We start from the raw sequence: 26068 nt of genomic DNA on the forward strand, positions 1-26068 counted from the left end.
TATAATATATTGATATATATATTCCAATCAACCATATTCGTAGATTGAAAAAGAAGAAGGAATGAATGACAAAGTCCAAATGATGATAATGCATCACCATTCTAATGATTGAGACAGTTTCAATTGTCTCAAGCCCATGCAGGAGTATCTTTATCTTTTTTATCAACAGATAATGGTGATGATTGTTTAAAGGTTGTATATGATTTCTTCAAGTCACTCATAAGAGTAGTAGATCCACTTGTTAGATTTGCTTTGTGTGTTGATGGTTCAACATGTAATACATTCTTTTTTTTATCTATTGTTGATTGATTCCATGCTATTGATTGATTGATTGATACATAGATATAGTATTAGTGATATGTACGTACACACGATGATACAGTATTCTATTCTATACCTACATTCTTGAAGATATTTGTTAATTTCGATGATATTTGATGATTTCATTGTATACATTGTCAAAAATAGGAATGTATTAAATGATAAATGATCATCCACACTCAAGACATGTTTCAACTTAAATTAAATTATAAAAAAAAAAAAATGAAATGAAATGGAGACTCCAAAACTAAAACAAACGAAAGACGAGTTGGCTTATATAAAGAGGTAAATAGATAGATCTAGAATAAAAAGGAAATGTTTCAAGTATCAAATAGATTGGTTTTATCAACGATAAAGAAGAGTGGTTCCACTTCACTCTTTACAAAGTTATCGAATAATTATAGCACTTCCACTTCTACTATTTCAGGACGATCGTCCTTGTCGTCGTCGTGTGGTCATGACGGGGTTATTCAATTAAATAACAACAACAAGAATAACTACTGTAACCTATATTCAACATCCTCTTCCATTAATAGATCATCGTCATTAATGTTTAATAATAGTAACAATAACCATAATAATCAATGTAGATGTTTTAATTGTAAATCTTTATCTTCTTCTTCATCCTCATCCACTTGTTCATTCTTACCATCATCATCAAGAAGTTATAGTAGTAGTAATACAGATGATAAAGATGTAATTAACCATTTAAACTTAAGAAATGTAGTTGTTGTTGAACAAAGAAGATCAACAAAGAAATTGGAACAATTTGATCAATTGTTAACTGATCAACAACTATTACCATCTGATGCAAAGATTGTAAAATTAACTAAAAAGTATTGTATAGATATAAATATGTATATATATATATATATATATCTCTCTCTCTTTCTTTGATATTAATAATATTTAATGATTTGTTTGATTTCTAGTTCTAAAGTAGGAAAAAAGGAATATTATAAGATTACATTTCCAACAAGACTAGAAGCAATTGAATTTTATAATAGATTATGTTTGGAAAAGAAACGATTGGGAGATGAATCGATAGAGTTTCTATTCAAGATACCACATACTCAATTGGATCCAATGTATGAAATAAAGAGTGAAGAGATGCTTGCACTTGATGTGGGAGAGGTTACCAATACCGAGGTGATTGACAGTGAGGAGCAAGCTGTCGAAGCAGTCTCTAAACTATTGGATGGTAAGATGCCATGGGACGTAAAGGTATCGGATGCCGTCGTATTGGGTATGGACTGCGAATGGCCAGCACTTAGAAAGTTTTTGACAAAGGAAGACCCAAAGATCAGTTTGATTCAATTGTCAAACGGAGAATACACTGCATTGTTTAGAATTTGCAAGTTTGAAGAGATACCAGACGCACTCGTTCAACTGTTGACCAGTCGATCAATACTAAAGGTCGGTCACGGTTTGAGCAAGGATGCAAACAGACTAAACAAGGAGCAAAAGATATGTATGGATGGTGTCGACGATCTCGCATATCATCCAGTTACCTATAGATGCAACCCCGACTCGATCAACGATATGGTTGCCATGTTTTTAAACACCAATATCACAAGAAGAGCATCGGTCATTCGATCCAATTGGGGCACATCTCAAGACCTCACCCACGAACAAATCTTATCGGCAGCTCAACGCAGTCACTTTTCAAGACAACTCTATTTCAAATTACAAACTGTATCTTTTGATATTGACCTTTCTCAATAATAAATCAAAGTAAATAGATAGATAGGTAGAACAAAACAATATATATCTCCGATAAACAATGCTTAAAACTCACACAAAACATCAATTAATCAATCAAAAAAAGTTAGCAAACCAAATCAAATCAAATTAAAACCTTCACACTGACTGTAAAGGGGGGGAGGATATCGTCCCGTATCTCTTTAACATCTTGAAGATGGTAGACAGTCTGGTCTGGTCTGATGCCAATCGACATGCGATAACGATCGTCTAGATTGTTGTGATTGTTGTAGTATGATGAGTGAGGAGATGATGTTGCTTGAATGGGGCATTATCCATATAAAGTAAGTGGTAGAGCATGTTTTGAGGATGGATGGATGGATTGATGATGCTTATTGATGTATCATGTTGGTATTCACAATTCAATTCACCAACCACCGATTAAACAGCACAACACTACTCTAATCTCTAGTTAAAAACAAGTGGCACCCCACACACATTGTGTGCTTTATTTTTAGGTATGGCGGGCTAATCACCTTTTGGCAGCCACACACACACACAAACACAATTCCACACCTCACCTGTTTGATCAAACCCCCTTCCTTTGCATTTTTGGTTGGAATGCAGAGTGCACTCTACCTGATGACAATCATTTTAAATATAATCCCCACATTTATTATTATATTATTATTATATTATCAATCACACATCTAATTACCAACAAGTAAAGTAGTACTTACTTATTTGATCACACAGATAAACAACAAAAACAAATCATTTTGTTGTGTGTTGTTGTTTTTGTTAAAATATTTATATTTATTATTATTCACCTAACCCCTCACTCGCATACATATATACCATTAATCAATTCATTCATTCATTACCATCAATAATAACAACAACCAACCAACCAACCAACCAAATATAATATCGATATATCCCATTTATTTTTGATCTTCCTTTTCCTTTTATTTTCAAAATACCAAACCACTAGTTTCAGTAGTATTAGTAGTAGTGAGTAGAGTAGAGTAGAGTAAAGTAAAGTAAATCAAACCACTCTTCATTTTGTATATCATTCATTCATTATTAAAAAAAAAAACAAAACCCCAAGGTGAAGTTAAAAGTATGTATCCATCCACCCTTTTCCATCATCATCATCCTTTTCTTCCAATATATTGTTATCCATCATTCTTACTTTTTCCATCCATTTTATCTTTGGAAAATTATTTTCCGTCCCAACTTATTATTATTATTATTATTATTATTATTATTATTATTATTATTATTATTATTATTATTATTATAGGACAGTTCATTTAGAGATTGAAAACTTATCAATCTTGTTTTTTCAACAATAGAATAGACATTGGAATCATTTGATGGGATTTTAGATAGTATATTCATTCATTATCATCGACTCTTCTTCCTAAACGACACCCACGAACCTCGTCTGATTCGTGTGACGAGTTGTATACCCAGTAAAAATCTCGCCAACTCTTGGACTCCAGAAATAGAATTTCATTTAAAAGTATCGGCCGCTGCATGCATGCATTCTTGTTTACCTGTTTCTTCGTTACTCGTATACCCACCAACTTTTATAACTTTTAAATAACCCTTTACCATTCTCCTGATCATTTTCTATATATATTCAAAATCATTTTTAAAAAACCAACAAGATATACCTTTTTTTTTTTTTTTGTAAACATCGCCCATTATCTATCATCATCATCATCATTGTAAATCAATCAATCAATCAATTACACATCCCAAATTTAGTTTTAAATTTTAATTTAATTTGATTTTAATTTTTTTTGTTGTTTTTTTTTTTTGAAGTCCTTTTTTTTAAAAGATGGCTCAAAACAACAACACTTCACATTTTGTAGAAGAATATCTAGATGAAGAGAGTCGTAATTTAGATAACAATAACAACAACAGTAACGACGATGCATCTGGTGGTCATGAACAGTATATGTTGGATGACAGCCAAAGCTCGGGTAGTGGAGGCTACCAGAACCACGACCACATGGTCAACATGACTCACATAAATAACATGGTTGTCGCTACACCTCGGAGCGATACTGCTGCTGGAAAGACTGGAGCTGGAGCTGGTGCAGGTGGAGGTACTCCACCAATCTACTTGTCCAATTCATCATCACCTTCTAATCTATCATCGACACCTAGCAGTCCTGTAATGGGTGCACTCTCATTCCGCGATGGAGATGATTCTCCTCAAGACCAATCGGATGGTGAAGATGATCATGGTGGAAGAGGTGGAGGTGGCGGAGGTGGATCCTCAAAGAAACCACCCAAAACACCAAGAGAAATTAAAAAGGAAAAAGAAAAGAGAAAACAAAAACGAAAGATTGATGCTGAAAAGGCAGTACCCTTTCTACAACTCTTTAGATTCTCTGATGCGTATGACAAGACACTTATGATTTTTGGAACGATAGCTGGTATTGCCAATGGTGCTGCCATGCCAATGGTGTCACTCGTCTTTGGCGATGTTATCGATGTTTTCAATCCAGCCAAGTTTAATGCCGATCCCAACTATTCGATAGAGTCTGAAGTTCGTGATGTCGCACTTTGGTTCCTCTATCTCGGTATCATTGTCTTTGTACTCTCCTATCTAGAAACTTCACTTTGGACCATCGCAGGTGAAAGACAAACCAACAAGGCTCGTGTAGAATATTTAAATTCAATTCTTCGTCAAGAAATTGGTTGGTTTGATACCAATAAAGCTCATGAATTGGCTTCTAGAATTAATTCGTATGTATTATAAAAAACAAACAAATCAAATATACATATATTATATTTAAACTAACCATTTATTTCCATTTATGTTTTAGTGATACAATATTATTTCAAGAAGCAATTGGAGAAAAAGTTGGACATTTTCTACACAACTTGTCAACATTTGTTGCAGGTTTTGCAATTGGATTTACCAAAGGTTGGCAATTAACATTGGTCATTGCATCGGTATCACCACTCTTGGCAATTGGTGGTGGTATCATGGCCAAAATGATGACTGAAATGACTCGTAAGGGTCAACAAGCTTATGCCGTTGCCGGTGGTATTGCAGAAGAATCGATTGGTTCAATAAGGTAAACATATAAACAATATAAATATATTATATTATTTATACTTTATCTAATTTCTATTTTATTTTTATTTTTTCTATTTTTTAGAACTGTTGCAACCTTTTCAGCAGAAGATAAATTTGCAGAAAAGTATTCACATAATTTAAAGGATGCTTTAAAGATTGGTTACAAGAAATCGATTTACAATGGATTTGGACTTGGGTTTGGTCAGTTTGTGATTCTTGGTACTTATGCCTTGTCGTTTTGGTATGGATCTACTTTGGTGTCCAAGCGTACGACCAATGATTTGACAGGTGAGCCATGGTCGGGTGGAGATGTCGTAGCCGTGTTTTTCGGTGTTATTATCGGTGCCACAGCCATCGGACAGGCGTCACCATGTTTGACTAGTTTTGCCAACGGTCGTGGAGCAGCCTGGAAGATCTTCCAAGTCATTGATCGTGTTTCCAAGGCCAATCCATTCTCTACACGTGGTAAACGTCCCGAGAATCTGACGGGAGAGATTGAATTTAGAAATGTTGTCTTTAATTACCCATCACGTCCAGATGTCAAGATATTCAACAACTTTAACTTGGTGATTAAACCAGGTGAGACGATTGGCTTGGTGGGAGACAGTGGTGGTGGTAAATCAACCATTATCTCTTTGCTCGAACGTTTCTATGATCCCGTGCAAGGCAACATCTTTTTGGACGGTGAGGATATCAAGCGATTCAATGTACGTGCGTTGCGTCAAAAGATTGGGTTGGTGTCGCAGGAACCGGTGCTATTCGCGACGACTATTGCCGAGAATATTAGATATGGTCGTGAAGACGCCACGCAAGAGGAGATTGAGGAGGCGTGCAAGCTGGCCAACGCACACTCGTTCATCTCGACGCTGCCGCTGGCCTACAACACGTTGGTCGGTGAAAAGGGTGTGCAAATGTCGGGTGGCCAAAAACAGCGTATCGCAATTGCCCGTGCCATCATCAAGAACCCCAACATCCTCTTGCTCGACGAGGCCACGTCCGCGCTCGACAGTGAGAGCGAGCGCGCCGTCCAAGGCGCTATCGACATGCTCATGAAGGGTCGCACCACCATTTTAATCGCTCACAGACTGTCGACCATCCGAAACGTCGACCAAATCGTCTTTGTCAAGAATGGAGCGGTCGTGGAACGCGGCACGCACGACGACCTCATGGCCCTGGGCGGCTACTACTTTCGTCTCGTCGAGAAGCAGCAGCAAAAGGAGTTGCAGATGGTCGAGACGCGGTCCCGTCGCAGCAGCACCTTTTCCGACGTCAACCCGATGCTCGACAGCTTCCGTCCGTCGTCCAAGCGTAACCTGCGCGGGTCGGGCGTGCGTCGTGCCGACCACCAACGCAAAAAGAAGCGCGTCAAGAAGCAGGCCGACGTACCCATGTCGCGTGTCCTCAAATACAGCAAGCCCGAAGCCTGGCTCTTTTTCTTTGGCTTTGTGGCTGCGCTCGGCACCGGTTCGATCTACCCAGCCTTCTCGATCGTCTTTACCGAGATGCTAACCATCTTCCAGAACCCTGACCCCATGTACATCACCAAGGAAGCCAACTTTATCGCCATCATCTTTGTCGTGTTGGCCGTCGTCAGCGGCGTGTCCAACTTTTTCCAAACCTTCCTCTTTTCAGTGATTGGCGAAAAGTTGACGTACCGTCTGCGTTCCGACTCGTTCAAGACCATCCTGCGTCAGCCAGTTGGCTGGTTTGACCATTCCGAAAACAGCACGGGCAAGTTGACCACCCACCTCGCCAGTGACGCGACACTTGTGCAGGGTATGACCAGTCAGCGTATGGGTATCATGCTGCAAAACATCATCACAATGGTTGGCGGGCTCATCATTGCCATGGTCGCCGGCTGGAAGCTGACTCTTGTCATCATAGCCTGTTTCCCTCTAGTCGTCGCGACTGGCAAGATCCAAATGCAATTCTTGCAAGGGTTCTCGTCCGAGGGTATGGACGGTTACGGGGCCGCAGGCCAGGTGGCTTCTGAAGCGATCACCGGAATTCGTACAGTAGCCAGTTTCACAACCGAGAACCAGGTCCTCGCACTCTACAAGAAGCAGCTCAAACTGCCCATCAGCGCGGGCATGAAAAAGGCGCACATCTCTGGACTTGCCTTTGGCTTTTCTCAATTCATCTTGTTTGCAGTCTACTGTCTCTCGTTCTGGTATGGTGGCAAGCTGGTTGGTCAGCGCGAGTGGACTGCCTCGGACGAAAAGTTTGCAGCCAACTGCAACGCACAGACCATCCCCGCCATTTGGAATGACGCCAGCACCTGCCGTCATGCCTACGACACGATCGATGGTTTCTCGGCACTGATGCGTGTGTTTTTTGCCATTGTCTTGTCTGCGATTGGTGTTGGTCAGGCCAGCTCGTTTGCACCTGACATGGCCAAGGCCAAGGTCGCCACCAACAACATCTTCCGTCTCATCGACACGGCCACGCCCATTGACCCAACCTCCACAGACGGCGAGGTCATCTCCATCCCCACCGGTGACATTGATATCAAGGGTATCCACTTTGCCTACCCGTCGCGTCCCAACCAGATGATCTTCCGCGGTCTCCACATGCAAATCCCCGCCGGCCAAACCATGGCCTTTGTCGGCGACAGCGGTGGTGGTAAATCAACGATCATCTCGTTGCTCCAACGTTTCTACAACCCCACCCAAGGTGACATTTACATTGATGGTCACAACATCAAGCTGCTCAACGTGCGTCACCTTCGCTCGCTCTTTGGTATGGTCGGCCAAGAACCCATCCTGTTTGGCGGTACCATCGGCCAAAACATCTCCTACGGCAAAGACGGTGCCACGCAGCAGGAAATCATCGATGCCGCCAAGGTTGCCAATGCCCACGACTTTATCATCAACCTGCCCAACGGCTACGACACCCAGTGCGGTGAAAAGTACACCCAACTGTCTGGTGGCCAAAAGCAGCGTATCGCCATTGCCCGTGCCGTCATCCGTAACCCTCGTATCCTCTTGCTCGACGAGGCCACCTCGGCACTCGACAATGAGTCGGAAAAGCTCGTGTCACAGGCCCTCGAAGCCATCACCAAGGGCAGAACCACCCTCGTCATTGCCCACAAACTCTCCACCATCCAGAATGCAGATACCATTGCCTTTGTAAAAGGAGGTCAAATCATCGAACGTGGTAGTCACGAAGAATTACTTGAACAAGAAGGTCCTTATTATCAATTAATCCAAAGACAAAAGTTATAAACAACACAAACACAATTTTTTACACTCAAACAAATAAAATTTAACTTATTATCTATATATATATATATAATTATATAAACAAGATCTATGACTTTCTCTCAAATCTTTCTCTGTGATCACTCGACTCTATCCATGTCACTCCATGTCAGGTGCGATGTCCAATCAATCACTCTCACTCACGTCTCTCACTCTATCCATCTCAAGTCCATGTACTCAATCTCTCCATGTCCATGCCTATCCAGTCTCTCACCCTATCGTCGATGTCTACTCTCTCACTCTCACTCTGTCTATGTCACTCGCTCACTCACTCACTCTATACATGTCCATCTCACTCTCACTCTCACTCTGTCTATATCACTCACTCAACTCTATCCATGTCCATCTCACTCTCTCACTCACTATATCCATCTCAAGCCACACTCTATTCTCGATGTCACTCAATCCTACTCTCATCGATCTATCCAATATCACTCGACTCTATCCATCCATCCACTCACTCTCACTCTCTCCATGTCTCATTACCACTCTATCCATGTCAGTTTCTACTCTATATCCCAGTGTCTACTCCCACTCCCACTCCCACTCCCACTCCCACTCCCACTCTCACTCTCACTCTCACTCTCACTCTCACTCAATCCATGTCTGCTCACTCCTTACTGTCCGAAGCCATCAATCCATCAACGGAACACATCTCTGACAAACATGCGGTATAAATACTAGCACACGAACCAAAATTTGCTGAAAATCGCCAAACTAGCTAAGTGGTATTATAATTTTTTTACCCAACCATAGGTTATCAGTTTCGATACCTGCGCATACCACATTATTCTTGTCTAAACCATGCCACTCTCCATCTACTGTCTCACTCCTCTCTACTCCATGTCACTCAACCCCTACTAAATCCATGTCGAATCTCAACTCGCTTCCATCCAATCCACTCTCTCACTCTCTCACTCTCTCACTCTCTCACTCTCTCACTCTCTCACTCTCTCACTCTCTCACTCTCACTCTCTAACTTTCCATGTCCATTCTCCACTCACTCTAACTCTATCTCTGTCACTATCCATCCAGTCTCACCCTGTCAATATATATCTGGTCTCTCACTCTCTAAACACTCTCCAGCCCTCAAAATATAAATCTGGCCGTAGAGTCCAACAATCCCTATAATCTGGTCCCACTCTTTCTCATGTAACTATCTTTGTCACTATCCATCCAATCTCTCTCTCTCTCTCTCTCTCTCTTTCTATCACTCTCACACACTCTCCCTCTATCCATGCCACTCACTCCCTTACTGTCCATGTCCAGTCTCTCACTCTTTCTGTGTCACTCCATGTCCATGCCTCTCTCACTCTGTCAGGCTCCTCGTCTCCCCATGTCCATCCTGTCTCTCACTCTCTCCATGTCACCCATGTCTATCCCACTAGCACTCTCACTCACTCCATCCCAAATCTGTCCGTGGAGGCTTACAATCCATAACTCTGTCTCTCGCCCACTCTCATCTCTCATCTCTAACTCTCACCCGAATCCATATCAACTCACTCTCTCCAGGTCCATATCTATCCGTCCCCTCCCCGATCATCGATGTCTACTCCCTCACTGTGTCTATGTCACTCACTCACTCTCACACTATCCATGTCCATCCACTCTCTCTCTCACTCCATCTATCTCTACTACACTACAAATGGGGACGTTTATGGATACCGAGCTATGATAATCATAGCACAAACGAGTGAGAGATCGGCAGATCGTCAGATCAACAAAAATTCAACCCATAGTAACGGTGGGTACCTTTCAGCACTCTATAACTGCCGTCGGGGACGTGCAGCGTTACTAAGGTGTTTGCACCCACCCTTCCTCTCCGAGGAAGGGGGGTGCGATCATATTATATGTTTATTTATTGAATAGTTTATTAATAATGATTATAACCAAAGAGAAGAGAGCAACACAAGGCACAATATTAAATAAATAAAATAAAATAAAATATCTTGATGAACTAAGATCTGAGTGAGATCCCAGACAGCAGCAACAGGTCTCAGTAGCGATCATCGACCCCTTTTGACGTGTACTACTCTCACTCAATCCAAGTCTACTCACTCCTTACTGTCCGAAGCCATCAATCCATCAACGGAACACATCTCTGACAAACTTTTTTTTTTTAAGCATCTCATTTCGTGGCATCCACCTGTAGCACTACTCTTTCGATTGCGAAGTTTTATTGATTGAAGTCTTTGTTTGACCAGCAATGGGAACTGAGTTTCCAAAGAAGAAACAAGTCCAATCTGTTTTTTGGGGTGCCAAATGTCTGTTCTATTTCCATCCAAGCAAAAATGGCAAGTCTTGGTGGGAGCTATTAGTTCTATTTGTTCATCAATACGACGGGAAGCTTCTTTACCTGTTGAATCGAGGGGGGCTGAACGGTTCTGTGAGTTACGATCCATAGTTCTTTTGTCAGGTTAGTGACCAGATCGTGACTGTTGGAGGGAGTGCCCAGTGTCACCATCCATATGTATGTGTGTGTCGAGTAATGGTTGGTGGTTGTGTCTACACCATGATTATCTATCTTATATCGTTCTGTTGTTCGTATTGTTATGTTGTTGATTGATGTTTTGATGGGATGTTGATGATGTTCATTTCCAATTGTAATAGTAATGTGAATACTGTTTTCAAACTGTATTGACTTGTTGTAATGATAATTAAATTCCACCTAAATTATTATTCCTATTGTTTCGATACTGTTTTACTATTGTATTGTGTTGATTAGAGAAGGAGATGGAGGAAGGAGCGAGATATTTTTTTTTGTTATTTTTTTTATTTTTTGTTTTTTTTCTTGTTGGTGATCTTTGTTATAGGCAGTGCTTGTGCTCGCTCGCGCCCCTTATTTATAATAATGATAATGATATAAATAATTGGACAAGGGGGCACACTAGGGCAATTAGTTGTGGCTTTTAGTGAGTGTGAAAAGAAATAGTAATGTTGATAAAAGATAGTTGAAGATAGTTGATGATTGAGTGAAGTTCTATAGTACTCTATACGTAATTCTCTGTTTCTATCTCTTTCTCTCTATTACAGAAAAATTCCAAACTCATCTCTGACAAACATGCGGTATAAATACTAGCACACGAACAAAAATTTCCTGAAAATCGCCGAACTAGCTAAGTGGTATTATAATTTTTTTACCCAACCATAGGTTATCAGGTTCGATTCCTGCGCATACCACATTATTTCTTGTCTAAACCCTGTCTCTAGTCACTGCATCACTCTCGCTCCACCTACTCCATCTCACTCTCTCGTTCCGTGTCGACATCCACTCTCGCTCATCCCTATCCATGCCACTCGCTCTCTCCACTCACATATCACAATCAATCCATCTGTTCACTCCTTTCTCTCTCCCTATAGCCTCTGAGGTGACAGATATCATGCAATAGAGAGTGTGCCCAAGAGTATCCATCTTCTATAGAGTGTCATGATGATATCCTCTATATAGAAGAGCATATACTCAATATCACCATGAGAAGAGGTAGAGCGGAGAGAGAGTGGTTGGTTCATCCAATGGTGTCCTATCGATAGGAATGTGAGCGAGACGCATCACAGGTCGTGTACAATACTGTAGACCAGTGTTTCTAATTGCTGCTGCACCACCAACAAGTATAGTTGTGAAAGAGTGTAGGTGAGACCTAGATGATGAGATCTTATAATAAAACACAAACAATTTTTACACATAAATAAATATTATTTAAATATAATAAAATCTAATTAACTTTAACCTATTACCTATCTATCTATATATATATATATGTATAACACAGATATTTATTATATAATTATGGTGGGTAGATTATAAATAAAAATGTTAACCACCAAAATTAATAATCTAACCGATACAAAAACACGATTGACTAAAATCAACACCCATCCATCTATCTAAATTGTTGACTCTTTCTGTCTAAATGGAAAAACAAATTTACAAACATTACTAATTTCAATCAAACAACATGTACATCACTTATTGATGATGATGATGATAAAGGTGGATAATAATAGTGATTTATTGATTCATCATTTTACTTTAACTTTAGATAGTTTATAATAATAAGAATATTTATTATTGGAAATGATTGCTATTTTACTAGTAAAGATACCATTCGATTTCTTTAATAATCAAAGATATGATATTATAGGTAGATATGGAGTGAAATTGCAAACTAATTTATTATTAAGAATTGTAAGGATAAATATAAATTAAAACATTGATTTGAATCATTAATTGGTCTGTCTTTTTTTCTTGTATATTTATTAATCTAGGCAGTAGTTTGTTTAATCATAGCATTATTTTGGAGAATTATCCCATGGTATCTCTTTTTATCATTCTCACTTGATATTCTAGTATCAATCTTTGGAATATTCTCAAGTTATTTTAGATCTTCAATATCTTTATTAATTGTAGGTTAAAAAAAAAAAAGTACTCTTAAAATATTAATATTTATTTATTTATTTATTTATTTTGTTTTGTTTTGTTTTGATTAGTTTTTTATTGCAAGTTTAATAATATTTCTATTTAATTTTATACCAATTGTATTAATTAATGCAATGGTTTGGAATAGTGCAGACAATGTTTCATTGATCGATATTATTCATTCAACCCTTCATTTGTTATGGTTTGCATTAGAGGTTCTATGTTTACACATGGCAAAGAAACAAAAACGGTACATTAAAATACATAAATCTCAGTTGGCCATTGCACAAGACCGTACTTCACAATTTGAAGGTGACAAACAAAAGTGTATACCATCTTTTACAATCTCTATTGATCCTCCATCTAGTAATCATTATTTACCTAGTATTAGTAGTAGTAGTAATAATAATAGTAATGCCAACATACACAATGCAACCAACTCTTATATAGACCCATTTACAACAATGATGGAAAAGGGGTATATCGATCCTACAATGGATGAATATTATTATCATATTCCCAACAACAATAAGAGATCATCATCATCATCATCATCTTACAACAATAAGAGTGAATCAATTGGAGTGATGATGAATTGTCGTAATACCATTAGTATCAATAACTATGTCAATTCTATTTCAATCATTCCATCGTCCAACATTATAGTAGTCAATCATGTACACAAGGATGTTGATGATGATGATGACCTTGGAGATAACCATCAACATATGACATTCCAAGCTAAAAGTATGTCCTCCTCCTCCTCCGCATCGATGTCTTGTGGTTCATCGTCATCATCATCATTGTCATCTTGTGTGATGATGGAGATCGTCTAGTGAGAAGAGAGAGTCGGTCGCTCTCACCAAAAACATCAATAAATTAATTTTTGTTCTTTTTTTTTTTTTTTTCCAATTTTTTTTTTGTGAGAGACAGAGTCGGTCTACGATGACCATTTTTATTCGCTTCCTCAACTTTTACCTACCCTTCCTCAAAATAGTCATCAGCACAGCTTTGCTAACAGATATCGTTTGGAACACTTATTTCTTCTATTATATATATCAATTATTCATTATATAAAACAGACAGACATACAGTAAAGAAATAAAGAAAGAAAGAAAGAGACTAAAGAGACAACAAACAACAACAACCTCATAGTTTCGTTTTCTTTTTCTCCTTTATACACAAGTAACAACAAAAGGCCCACTCATCTTAACCTTCTCGTTACTTCTATCTCCTCGAAGTGTTTCAAGATTCAAGAGTCAGCTGATTAGGACTATTCGTCGTCTTCGTTTTATATATATCTTCATCTTCTATTCATTTCATTCATACCCACCACACATCATATAAACTCTTTAATTTTTTTGAAATTTTAATTTTTTTTTTTTAGATAACAACCTGTACACTCATCTTTTCAAGTAGTAAGTTAAGTGTTCATACTATTATCTATCTCAACAACAACAATCAATATCCGTTCAAAAAGTATTCAATTTGTAATTCAATACTTTCTTTTTTTTCTTCAAAACTTTAAAGTTTCGTTCGTTTTTTTTTTTTTTTTTTTTCACATCATATATTCAACATGTATTCAGCATTGTGGAAAAAGAATGGAGAGCAGATCCGTCCCTCTTTTATATCGGTCAATGCGCATGTCGTAGATTTGGCAGCGCAGATCGTGTTTACCAAGACCTATAGCAACGTTGGCAACAACTTTAAAGACAATCTCCAGCAAGAGGCAACATTCAAGGCACATCTCAACACGTCGATTGGTGTGCTGACAGGCTTTGAAATCAAGCTCGACGGCAAGATCACGTCGGCCGAGGTCGTCAACCAAGCCGAAGCCATGAAGCAGTTTGAGAGCAATCAGAGCAACACCAATATCGTCAAGGAGGCCGACTTCAACGATCCATTCATCCAAGAGGACTTTTTCCTCTGTAAACTTAATAATCTTGCGCAATACAACGAGCTCGAGATCATCATCACCTACGTCACCGAGATGACCATGCAGGGCGACTACCTCTACCTCGTCTTCCCAACTTCATTGTCGACCGTCCGTTCAACTCAACAACAACAACAGCTTGAGACTCCTCCATCCCTCCCAAATAGCCACAACAATAGCAATGGTACCTCCTCGACCGGCGAGTCACAACGCCAGGGTCTGTTGATCAAGCTCGATCTCGAGATGCCATCGTCTATACAAGAGGTCAAGTCACCCTCACATCCAGAGGGTATCGAGGCACAATGGAACGAGAGCACCGGCACTGTCATCTACAAGGACACCCGTCCAGTCGACGTTGTCAACCAATCGGATCTCGTCGTCTTGGTCAAGCTCGAAAACCCACACGAGCCAACCGGTTTTGCCGAACGTAACAAGGATGGCAGTCGTGCCGTCATGGTCGTCTTTTATCCAAAATTAGAGCCAGTCAAGAAGCAACAAGAGATGGAATTGATCTTCCTCGTCGATTGTTCCGAATCCATGGAGGGTTACAATATTACACACGCCAAGAAAGGTCTTTTACTCTTCTCTCACTCTCTTCCCAAGGGCACCTACTTTAATATCATTTCATTTGGAAGCACCCATCAAAAGCTCTTCCCTCAATCCCTCCCCTACTGCGAAGAAAACCTTGCTCAAGCAAACACCTTTATCAAGGGTCTCAAGGCCGACTCTGGCAATGACACTAACCTCCTTGCCCCTCTCAAGGATATCTACGCTACTTCTGCCACCCGTCCTCGTAAAATCTTCCTTCTTACCGATGGTGGTGTCAACAACACTGGTCAAATCGCTGAATTGGTTAGACAAAATGCTGACAATACTTCAGTTTTCCCAATTGGTATGGGTGAATTTGTTTCAAAACAATTGGTATGTAATATATAAAGATAGAAATGAAAAAGATGAATCTGAAATATTAATTATTGTTTTATATTTTGTTTTGTTTAGGTCGACGCAATTGCAAGTGCAGGTTGTGGTGTCGCAGAATTGGCAATTGAAAATGAAACCATTGAAAATAAGGTTATGAGACAATTGAAACGTGCTCTTCAACCAGCTTACACCAACATTAGAATGGACTGGGGTTCCATTTCGAGTAATAAGCAATCACCACGTGATTTGAGAACGTTGTTTGATGGCGATCGATTGACGGTCTTTAGCATTTTAGAACCAAACGAAAGAGTTCCAGACAATGGTACCGTCAAGCTTAACGCCAACGGTCCAAACGGTCCAGTCTCGTTCCAAGTCAATATCAAGGGTAACGAAATCAAGCGTGGTAACCTCGTACATTGTTTGGCTGCATACACCCTCATTTTGGATCTCGAACAACAAGCACAAGAATGCAATGACGTCGACGAAGCCGAACGTCTCAAGAAACGTATCATCGACCTCGGTGTCAAATACAGTTTGGGTACCAATTACACTTCTTTTATCTCCCTTGAAGATCCAACCATGCCACCAAGTCCAAGAGTTATTCAACCAAACAACAACAAACCAACAGTTACACCAACACCAGTTTCATCAAATAATTCATTTGTTCAAAACAATCCAGCTTTTAGCGGACTCCTTAACGCTTTGAATTCCTCATCTGGATCGATCCACCATTATCCAGAGCACTCTAGTGCTATGATTTCTCTCCGTGGTTCAGCCAGTGGTATCCCAACTAATCTCAACTCGAGTTCATCCTCGCTCAAGACCAATGTCTCTCCATCGCGTCCAACTACCACCACCACCAACACCACCGCACCAGCCGTGTCGACCCCACTCAAGTCACTCTCACCAGCCTCTCCTCCATTCACTCCAACCCAATCCACCATGTCATCGGCAGCTGCTCCATTTACTCCAGGAGCTTTTGCAAAGTCACAATTAAAGTTTAGTGCCCCAGAATTTGTTCCAAAGGGTATTGCTCCAAGCACCCCAAGTGCCCTCAAGCCATCTGCTCTAGTTTTCACTCCAACCAAGACCTCAACCACCCCAGCTGTTGTCACCCCAACCAAGGCTGAAGAGCCAAAAAAGGTTGAAGACCCAGTAAAGGTTGAAGTTGTTACCCCAACCAAGGCCGTCGAGGAACCAAAGAAGGAAGAGTCACCAAAGAAGGTCGAAGAACCAAAGGTTGAAGTTGCCGCCGCCACCGCTACTCCAGTCAAGGTTGAAGAGTCACCAAAAAAGGTTGAAGAACCAGTTGCCAAGGTCGAAGTTGCTGCTCCAGTAAAGGTTGAGGTTACTGCTCCAGTTGCCGCTGCTGTTCCAGCCAAGGTTGAAGTTGCTGCTCCAGTCAAGGTTGAGGTTACTGCTCCAGTTGCCAAGCCTGCTCCAGTCGTTGTTGCTGCTGCTGCTGCTGCTCCAGTTGTTGCTGCCGCCGCCGCCAACTCCACCTCTCCACCAGCCAAGAGACAATACAGCCACGACTATTTGATGAGTCTCAAAGATTTGCCAAGCAACACTGTCATTCCAGAGAAATTAAAGCAACATGCCAACATTTTGATGAGAGCAGGTTCATCAGGTATCTTTAACAAGGAAAAAGATCGTCGTGGAAACCGTCATCACGACAAGAAGAACTCTGAACCACTCCCACCACCAAAGAAGATCATCACCAAGGACACTCAAGGAGAGTTTGGAGAGACCTACAAAAAGTTCAAGTTTAACCTCAATCTCATCACTATGGATACTTATGCCACCATCATTAAGAATTTCGAAGGTATCGTCATCCCCAACGAAGAAGTCCTCGGTAATATTGCCAAGATTCTCTTTGAAAAGGCCATCATTGATCAAAAGTACAGTGCCGTCTTTGCCATCCTTACCCATTACCTCGATAGCAAATACCCCAAGTTTGAAAACAACAAGACTTTGAAGCGTGACATTATTACCAACTGTCAAAAGGAATTCGAATTACATTTAACCGATACTTATGATAGATCCAAGTTTGATACTCTCTCAAAGGAAGATCGTGATGAAGAAGAATTTATCATCAAAAGAAGATTCCTTGGAAGTAAGTAAAAAGTATATCAAAAGTTCTTGAACAAACGTTTATTAACAATATTATTTTTTATTTATTTTAAAAGATATTAAATTTATTGGTGAATTATATAAACATTCAGTATTGGCAGAATCTATTGTATTAAATTATTGTGTTGCCAAGTTATTGGAAAAGGCCAATACTCATGTGGAAGACACCATTGAAGGTATGGCCAAACTCATTTCCAACATTGGTAAGAAGCTCGATGCCGATCCAAGCAAGCCAGGTTTGGCTGGTGTTTTCTCTCAAGTTCGTCAATTGTCAGAGAATGAAAAGTTGACATCTAGAGCCCGTTATCTCTTGTTGGATCTTTTGGATCTCCGTGCAGGTCGTTGGGAACCAAAGAACAACACCATTTCCAAGGTCAACAAGGAAGAAAACGACAAGGAAGAGAGATTCGTATCCAAGCATGGTTCCGGTCGTCGTGACGATCGTGACAAGGGTGACAGAAGAGACCGTAACGACCGTAACGATCGTGGTGACAGAAGAGACCGTGACCGTCACGACCGTAATGATCGTAATGATCGTAACAACCGTGACGACCGTAACGATCGTAACGACAGAGGTATTTTCGGAAAGAGCAAGGATGGTTGGGAAACCGTTGGCAAGAGCTCGCCAAAGGGCAAGCAAACACCAAAGAAGGGAGACCTCTCCAACTCGAGAGACAACATCTCCAACAGCAAGACCCCACCACGTCCAGCTGCCCCAGCAACACTCAAAAAGAGTGGAGACGAGAGAAGAAATGTCTTTGCTGCTCTCGACGACGACGACTATGACATGCCATCTTCTCCAAAGAAGCCAACTCCAAAGGATACCGGCAAGCAACAAGAATCAAAGGATACCAAGGGCAAGCCAGCCGATGCATCTGCTGCTGCTCAACCAGTATCTGCAACCAAATTAGAGGCTGATGTTTCAATGACCCTTGACGAATTTTTGGAACTTGGTGATCCAGAAGAAGCTTTGGAATGTATTAAAGAACTTAATTATCCAACTTTATATAGTAAAGTAAGTAATAGATATAAATACTATATATATCATAAATGTATCCCATTATATTAATAATTATTTTATTTGTTAGATTATTTGTATTATTGTAAACAAATCATTTGAAAAGAATAATACCGAGAAACAATCAATTGTTGAATTATTTAACCAAATCATCACTTCTCAAATATATCCAGCAGAGGCCTTTAAGGAAGGTTTCAAGGAAGTTTTGGCTACAATTGAAGATACTGAAATTGATTTACCATTTGCTTCAAAGGTAAGAAAAACAAAAAAAAAAAGAATAATAAGAATAATAATCTACCTTTTTATAATACTAACTTTTTTATTTATTTAGTTTTTGGCAGAATTGATTGGTTTCTGTATTGAAGCCGATATTTTGACATTAAATTATGTTGAAGAAAATTATTTGCATCTTGTAGACAGTGGAAAGGCAGAGGAAATGTTAAAGGATACTCTCATCTCTATCGTCAAGCACAGTGACAGCGACAGATTGGTTGACATTTACGAAAAGACAGCTGATCTCGACATTTTGAAGTTGTTCCGTCCAAAGAACAGAACCACTCAATACTTGCAAGAGTTCTTCCAAGAACACTTCCCATACTTGTCATCTGACCGTGTCGCCGTCAGTCAGTCCGAACCATCACTCATTGAGCATCTCCTCGTCCTCCAAAAGGCCGAAGGTAACTTTGAATTGACCAACAAATTGGCTGGTGTCCTCAACATCCCACTCTCTGACATTGAAAAGGCTGAAAACTCTGACTCGCTGGCACGTACCCACCCCAATATCTGGGCTACCGTTCTTGCCTACTCTTTCATGTCAACCAACTTTACTGAAGAACAAGATGATCTAGAGTTGATCAATCAAAAGATTCAAAGCTGGTTGAATGCCGAACTCGAACTCCCAGACGCTCCAAAACTTTCATTGGATGATCTCGTTAAAAAAGCAAAGAGATTCATCAGTGAATATTAAAATAAATTATTTATAAATTATATATACAACAACATTGATGGCAAAGAATAATAATAATAATTATTATATTTATTTGATTTGATTAAAAGAATAAAATAGTTGATGATAGAATAAAAAATATATGGCCAAGGATATAAATTACAATTAATATCTTCAAATACAGATGAAACCATGGCATTTGTTGGATTCAAACTACCCTCTGCAAGATTGATTCGTTCAAATGCAGGTCACATTACATATGGTATCGATTCGTTGGATGAAATGATTGAATTCCTAAACTATTTAATGTCATTACGAAATAATATATCAGTTCCTACTCTTAATATTATCAATGACAACAATAATAATAACAATGACAATAATAACAATAACGACATCCAATCCAATCACAGTGGACATTGTATTACTGATTGGGAAATTCAATTTAGTACTTTGGATGATGTCATGTTCCAATTTATGAAATAAATGTGTATAACAAAAGATTTATATTTAAAACTAATAATCCAAGATGCTTGGATTTCAAAATTAGTATCAACTTGCGGTAAAACGTGATACTATGTATGAGTGAATCAGTCACGTTTCAATGTATCAATCCACCTCCTTAGGAGATTTATATATATAAGAATAGAGGCATTTATGAATTATTTATTATCACTTGAAAAAAAAAATTGGACTTGGATAACTGACACGAATAAAACTGTCATTCAATTTCAAATTAATACATTCAAAATATTAAGACTATTACCAAAGGGGGAGATAGAAAGAGAGAGAGACAGGAGGAGGAGGAGTGCAAGATAGAGAACACAGAGTGATAAGGAGGATATAAAAGATGTGGAAGCTATTTAATCCCTCGAGGTCACTAAAGGTATTCTCTGCAAAAGCTTTGAATAATACTTCGGCTGTTGCTTCATCATCGTCATCATCAACTACACAACCAGACAATAAGAAACAACAACAATCGAATAAAGTAGTTGATTTAATAACACAAAAGAAGAAGTCACAGAATGATCATGGCTCATCACCAACGATGACGAATCGAAAGTATTCGACATCGGCTGCCACTGCTTCAGTGATACAACCATCATCAATCTTTCTACTACAAGCAATCAACCAAAACAACAACAATCACAACAAGGATGAATCAAGTTCAACTTTTGATCAAACCTATACAAACACATCTGGCTTTTCAAATCAATCGTCGTCAGCTGGCGGTCAGACCTATCAACAAAGACCTATCAGTCGATTCAAGAGTGAATTTATATCATCTCAAGTGATTGGACAAGGTGGGTTTGGTATTGTATACAAGGCTAAACATTTGATCGATGAAATAGAGTATGCTGTCAAGAAGTGTCGAATCACCAATGAAAGTAAATCAAAGGAACTTTCTGAATGCCGTACCATGGCCAAGTTAAATCACCCAAACATTATTCGTTACTTTGCAACATGGATAGAATCAATCACCAAACAACAACAAGAAGAACAAGAACAAGAGAACCAAGCAGTCGATAGTAGAGAAGGAGGATTCTACTCAAATACAAACTCTCTATCATCGTATCATAATAGTCAAGGTACATGTACCAGTAGTAGTTTAATTGGATATTATGGTAATAATCAATCAGATATTGATTATACTGGAACTACAAGTTTAACATCTTTTGGTTATTTGCATAATAATAATTATAATAATAGGAATCATTTATCATCATCTTCATCTTCTTCATCATCTTCATCTTCATCATCTTTTTCTTCATTATCATCATCATCAACATCATCAGAAACTTTAAAATATTTATATATTCAAATGGAATTGTGTAAATTTGGAACATTACGTAATTGGATGGGAGAGGTGCCATCGATGGACATTCCCATGTGTCGTGATATTATCAAACAACTATTATCTGGTATTGATTATATCAACAAAAAAGGTTATGTTCATCGAGACATTACACCTGATAATATTTTCATGTCACAAGATTCTGATGGAGAAGGTTGGACTGTAAAGATTGGTGATTTTGGCCTATCAACAACTATTGATTGTATTTCCAATCATCAACAACAACAACAATCAATACATCCATTGCAACAACAGCAACAAACAATAACAAAAATGACGGCGATCAAGAACAAGCCTGTTGGAACCATACTTTATTCTAGTCCAGAACAAGAACAAGGAGGTTATTATGACCAAACAACAGATGTATACAGTGTGGCTGCCATTTATTATGAAATGTTGTCACAGTGGAAGACAACTAGCGAGAGAATACACTCTCTTTCTGCATTGAAAAAGACATTGTCCATATCCTCAACCTTTAAGTTACTTTACCCATCAGAATCAAAGTTTATTCAAACTTTGGTCCAACCCTTTAAACTCAGACCATCTGCATCTTCCATCATTAATAATTTTGATGATTTCTTCAAAGTAGATGGTACTTTACCATTAGATTATAGATTTCAACCACAATAGTAGTAATAATATAATAAAATAAAATGATTGATTATTTTAGGGAAACTATTTACACATTTATTTAAAAACTTTTTTGTTTTTGATTCTAATCACTATCACTATCTGAAGCTTCTTCTGCTTCAGATCCAGATGAATAGGTATCAGAATCTTCTTCATAATCTTTATCGTCGTCGATAAAATTGGCATCATCTTCATTGTCCATTTTTTTGGTTTGACTTGAAGGTGAGACATCAACTTGTTCGTAATCGGTTGATGACTCTGGTTTTTTCTTTTCTTTGACTGTTGGTGGCTTGTCATTGGCAAACATGAATGAAACAATATCACGTGATGCCTCTTGAAGGTTCTTGTCCTTGAGTTTGGACATGTCGTAATAGTGGTCGTACGATGCCAACTCGCCAATGGACATGGAATCACGCTTGTGTTTGGGGATACGGGTGGTTGGAGCACCGCACTTGCACGTGCCAAGCATGTCGTGTGTGTCGCAGATAGTATCCTCTCGAAGATTGAAAATATCCTTGAGATCCTTTGTCTCAAAGGCCGGTGCATTGTCAGAGTCACCCTCGACAACACTTGTTGAGAGCGCCATTTTTGTAATTTGACGTTGGAAAATCTTCTCTTCGATGGTGCCAGTTGACAATGTTCGATAGATTGACACCACCTTTTTCTGACCTTCTCTCCAAACACGAGCCATAGCTTGTAAATCGTTTGCTGGATTCCAATCTGGATCATATAATACTAAATGATTGGCTCCAATTAAATTTAAACCAACTCCACCAGCTTTTGAACTCAATAAAAATACAACTAAAATTAAAATGAAATGGAATGGATTAGGGTCGGAATGGATGATTGATTCTTTTTTTTTTTTTTTTACATACATTCATTTCTTGATGGATCATTAAATAAATCTACCATTTTTTGTCTATTATCAACAGATGTTGAACCATCAAGTTGAAAGAATTCATAACCTCTTGTTCTCATCATACCTGCCAAAACAGTCAAGGTTTGGGTATAGTTGCTAATAATGACCACACGATCTTTTGATGTCTTTCTAATACCAGCCAACAACTTGTCTACAAATTGTAGTTTTCCCGAGTATTGCGGTTGGAATACCTTTGGGTTCCACTCCTTTGGGAAAAGTTTGAGAACAGAGTCATTGACTTGAGTTGGATCTTCCTTGTCGGGAAGATAAATGAGTTCGGGACAATTGGTCAACTTTTTCAAGGTTGTAATCAATGGCAAGGCACCTGAAAAGTTTCCAAATTGTTGATTCTTGATAGTGTCTACCAAATGTTTGTAAATCTTGTGTTGAAGTGGTGACAATTTAATAAAAACTGTATATTCAATCTTTTTAGGTAAATATTGAACATTTACAGCTGCTGTTCTTCTTAAAATAAATTGTTGTGTTAATCTTGTTAGCTAAAAAAAAATAATAAATTAAAATTAAAATTAATTAATAAATCATTTAAAAATATATATTTTTTTGTTTTTAATATATTTACCTCAGCAGATCTTTCTCTACCTAATCTTTTATCTTCATCAGATGCATCAGGATTACGACTTGCAAGAATAGGAGCGTCATATACATTTTGAAAAGTAGACATATTTTTCAAAACACCTGGGTTGACAAAGTTGACCATAGCAAAGAATTCATTGAGATCGTTTTGAATGGGAGTACCAGACAAAATGACACGTCTTGGTGTAGGAATCATTGAGACGGCCTTTGTTGTTTTGATTTCTGGGTTCTTGAGTCTGTGACCTTCATCACAAATGACGAGACCGATACTAGAAATCTTGATAATCTCCTCGCAATAGATACGAAGTTGATCGTATGAAATAACCAATACATCCTTGGTACCAAGTTCCAACTCGGCCAATCTTGCACGACCATACTTGGTTGAACCACCAATTGCAACGGGTTTGATTCCTTCACCCAACCATTTCTTTAATTCCTTGCACCAATTACCTACAAGAGAAGAAGGAGCGACAATGACTGCACGTTCGGCAGTTGGTAAACCATTTGGACCTTGTTTGAGTAGTGTCCAGAGAATTGCAATAGCTTGAATCGATTTACCAAGACCCATATCATCGGCAAGAATACATCCATTTCCTTTGTATCCTCCTCTAAACCCGAGTAAACAGTCAAACATAAACTGAACACCCTGTCTCTGATGAGGACGCAGTTTGGCAGACAGAATGGGATCGACAACGACCGGAATGTTATTCTCTGAAAGCATGTCACGTGGTTGGTAGAGAACGAGTGCATTGGGGGAATGAGGATTGTGCAGTGGCTTGACGAGACGTTTAGCACGCTCTGCACCGCCAGCCAACGGCACCGACCAACCTCCAGCCTTGGGTCTCCATGTGCCAGGCAGTCTATATGTTTCTTTTTTTTCTCGTGCTTCATCTCTTTTCCTCTGAATGATGAGATCGGGTTTGAGAAAGATCGATCCATTCTTGTAATCCTCTTCGTCGACCGATGTGAGAATCTTGACCCACTTGTTACCAATAGCCAATGAAAACTCTTCTTGAAAGAATACCTCTTTCTTTTTGATCAACACCTTTTGTGTCTTGCCAGTGCTACCGTCGTCTCCGTCGTCGGTCGGGCTCATACGAGTGAGTGCAGCGTGACCAATCTGTTTTCCCTCCATTGAAATGACAGTGACGTCGTTGTAGGTCACCTCGAGGATACCCATGCCTCCGTCCTCTGACGTCTTTATGTTTCGGTAGGTCATGAGATAGTAGATTGGCTTAGAGTCTGATCGCAACACGATGTTTCTTCCTTTTTTGTTCTCTTCCTCGATTTGCAATTCTTGATGTTTCTTTTCCTCTTCGTCGTCTTTTTTCTTTTGTGGAGTGAATAGATCTAGATGGTTGATCATTGCGATTGGTGCTTGTACCTTTTTTCTTCCCGGTCCTTTCTTGGCACTAGCTGCAGCCAAAGGTGAGTTGTTTGCATAGACTTGATCGGCTGTTAGAAATGCTCCTCCATCATCATCGTCCAACTTTGACTTTTGTCTCTTTTCGAATAGTGCTGATGGTGCATTACTTCTTTTCATCCTCCACTAACTCTACTACTAATTGAGATAGATACACAAATAAATATAATATAAAATATGGATGACTAAAATGCACCATACAAAATTAGTCTCAGCTCAAAAAAAAAAAATTCTAGGAATCACTGATTGTTTACCGAGACAACAAACATGTTATTTTTAATAATTTTATTATTTTTATATATTGTATTATGCCTGATGATATTCTTCTTTTTTTTTCGAGAAGAATTGGCAAACCTGATACCAATACTTAATATTAATATTTTTTATTCTAAATTATTTTAAGCATGAATCGATAATTTTATCTTGTTATTATTTAATAATAAAAGTTTAAACTTAAAATATAGAGAGTTGATTGATCATGATATATTTATTTATATTTTTTTTTTTATCAAAGACCCTAGATATATATATTTGTACGTTTTATTTGAAGTTCATTGGATTTTCCAACCTCCCCAATTTTGAAGAAGGATTTTTAGTTTCGGTTGGGCTCTCGTGTTGCGTCAGACCCACTTTTTTTTTTTTTAATAATCGACGTCGATTCCACCTCCATTGAATCTAAAATTAATTGTTTAGTTCAACGCGCGCCAACTATACTATAGTATAATACACACCCAACCCTTTATGTATCATTATTTATAATCGTAATAATAGAGTTTTTTATCATATATATATACCACTCATTCATCCATCACCATTCTTTCTATCTGTTGGTGCGAAACCGACTGAAACACAAGATAAATATTTAAATATTGCACACTAGTTTATTAATTTATT

General features: G+C 38.8%; 11 protein-coding genes across 11 annotated transcripts; 8 read left to right on the forward strand and 3 right to left on the reverse strand.

The window, feature by feature from the left end:
• Positions 1 to 128: 128 nt before the first annotated feature.
• On the reverse strand, positions 129 to 447 carry DFA_05467 (uncharacterized protein; the record flags this gene model as incomplete). Its single annotated transcript, XM_004361129.1, has 2 exons — positions 129 to 316; positions 402 to 447. The coding sequence occupies 2 exons, from the start codon at positions 445 to 447 to the stop codon at positions 129 to 131; spliced, it is 234 nt and encodes a 77-aa protein (XP_004361186.1).
• Positions 448 to 553: 106 nt separating this feature from the next.
• On the forward strand, positions 554 to 2046 carry DFA_05468 (uncharacterized protein; the record flags this gene model as incomplete). Its single annotated transcript, XM_004361130.1, has 3 exons — positions 554 to 606; positions 657 to 1178; positions 1254 to 2046. The coding sequence occupies 3 exons, from the start codon at positions 554 to 556 to the stop codon at positions 2044 to 2046; spliced, it is 1368 nt and encodes a 455-aa protein (XP_004361187.1).
• Positions 2047 to 3871: 1825 nt separating this feature from the next.
• On the forward strand, positions 3872 to 5912 carry abcB3 (ABC transporter B family protein; the record flags this gene model as incomplete). Its single annotated transcript, XM_004361131.1, has 4 exons — positions 3872 to 4788; positions 4869 to 5123; positions 5208 to 5740; positions 5815 to 5912. The coding sequence occupies 4 exons, from the start codon at positions 3872 to 3874 to the stop codon at positions 5910 to 5912; spliced, it is 1803 nt and encodes a 600-aa protein (XP_004361188.1).
• A 283-nt stretch (positions 5913 to 6195) lies between these two features.
• DFA_05470 (uncharacterized protein) lies at positions 6196 to 7413 on the reverse strand (the record flags this gene model as incomplete). The annotated part of the gene is made up of 3 exons (XM_004361132.1): positions 6196 to 6525; positions 6781 to 7010; positions 7245 to 7413. 3 exons carry the CDS (start codon positions 7411 to 7413, stop codon positions 6196 to 6198), a joined length of 729 nt encoding a protein of 242 aa, XP_004361189.1.
• A 453-nt stretch (positions 7414 to 7866) lies between these two features.
• Positions 7867 to 8349, forward strand: DFA_05471 (ABC transporter B family protein; the record flags this gene model as incomplete). The annotated part of the gene is made up of 1 exon (XM_004361133.1): positions 7867 to 8349. The coding sequence occupies one exon, from the start codon at positions 7867 to 7869 to the stop codon at positions 8347 to 8349; it is 483 nt and encodes a 160-aa protein (XP_004361190.1).
• Positions 8350 to 8491: 142 nt separating this feature from the next.
• DFA_05472 (uncharacterized protein) lies at positions 8492 to 9062 on the forward strand (the record flags this gene model as incomplete). The annotated part of the gene is made up of 2 exons (XM_004361134.1): positions 8492 to 8696; positions 8764 to 9062. 2 exons carry the CDS (start codon positions 8492 to 8494, stop codon positions 9060 to 9062), a joined length of 504 nt encoding a protein of 167 aa, XP_004361191.1.
• Positions 9063 to 12367: 3305 nt separating this feature from the next.
• DFA_05473 (uncharacterized protein) lies at positions 12368 to 13638 on the forward strand (the record flags this gene model as incomplete). Its single annotated transcript, XM_004361135.1, has 4 exons — positions 12368 to 12428; positions 12480 to 12571; positions 12652 to 12789; positions 12874 to 13638. 4 exons carry the CDS (start codon positions 12368 to 12370, stop codon positions 13636 to 13638), a joined length of 1056 nt encoding a protein of 351 aa, XP_004361192.1.
• Positions 13639 to 14378: 740 nt separating this feature from the next.
• DFA_05474 (type A von Willebrand factor domain-containing protein) lies at positions 14379 to 19774 on the forward strand (the record flags this gene model as incomplete). The annotated part of the gene is made up of 5 exons (XM_004361136.1): positions 14379 to 15656; positions 15735 to 17772; positions 17846 to 18804; positions 18878 to 19060; positions 19139 to 19774. 5 exons carry the CDS (start codon positions 14379 to 14381, stop codon positions 19772 to 19774), a joined length of 5094 nt encoding a protein of 1697 aa, XP_004361193.1.
• A 171-nt stretch (positions 19775 to 19945) lies between these two features.
• Positions 19946 to 20239, forward strand: DFA_05475 (uncharacterized protein; the record flags this gene model as incomplete). Its single annotated transcript, XM_004361137.1, has 1 exon — positions 19946 to 20239. The coding sequence occupies one exon, from the start codon at positions 19946 to 19948 to the stop codon at positions 20237 to 20239; it is 294 nt and encodes a 97-aa protein (XP_004361194.1).
• A 364-nt stretch (positions 20240 to 20603) lies between these two features.
• Positions 20604 to 22238, forward strand: DFA_05476 (putative protein serine/threonine kinase; the record flags this gene model as incomplete). The annotated part of the gene is made up of 1 exon (XM_004361138.1): positions 20604 to 22238. The coding sequence occupies one exon, from the start codon at positions 20604 to 20606 to the stop codon at positions 22236 to 22238; it is 1635 nt and encodes a 544-aa protein (XP_004361195.1).
• An 85-nt stretch (positions 22239 to 22323) lies between these two features.
• On the reverse strand, positions 22324 to 25294 carry rad54 (SNF2-related domain-containing protein; the record flags this gene model as incomplete). Its single annotated transcript, XM_004361139.1, has 3 exons — positions 22324 to 23039; positions 23114 to 23654; positions 23738 to 25294. 3 exons carry the CDS (start codon positions 25292 to 25294, stop codon positions 22324 to 22326), a joined length of 2814 nt encoding a protein of 937 aa, XP_004361196.1.
• Between the last annotated feature and the right edge of the window lie 774 nt (positions 25295 to 26068).

This window comes from Cavenderia fasciculata (assembly GCF_000203815.1).
Source record: "Cavenderia fasciculata unplaced genomic scaffold Scf_Dfasci-G-o-80e12.f1-5, whole genome shotgun sequence".
Taxonomy (NCBI): Eukaryota; Evosea; class Eumycetozoa; order Acytosteliales; family Cavenderiaceae; genus Cavenderia; species Cavenderia fasciculata.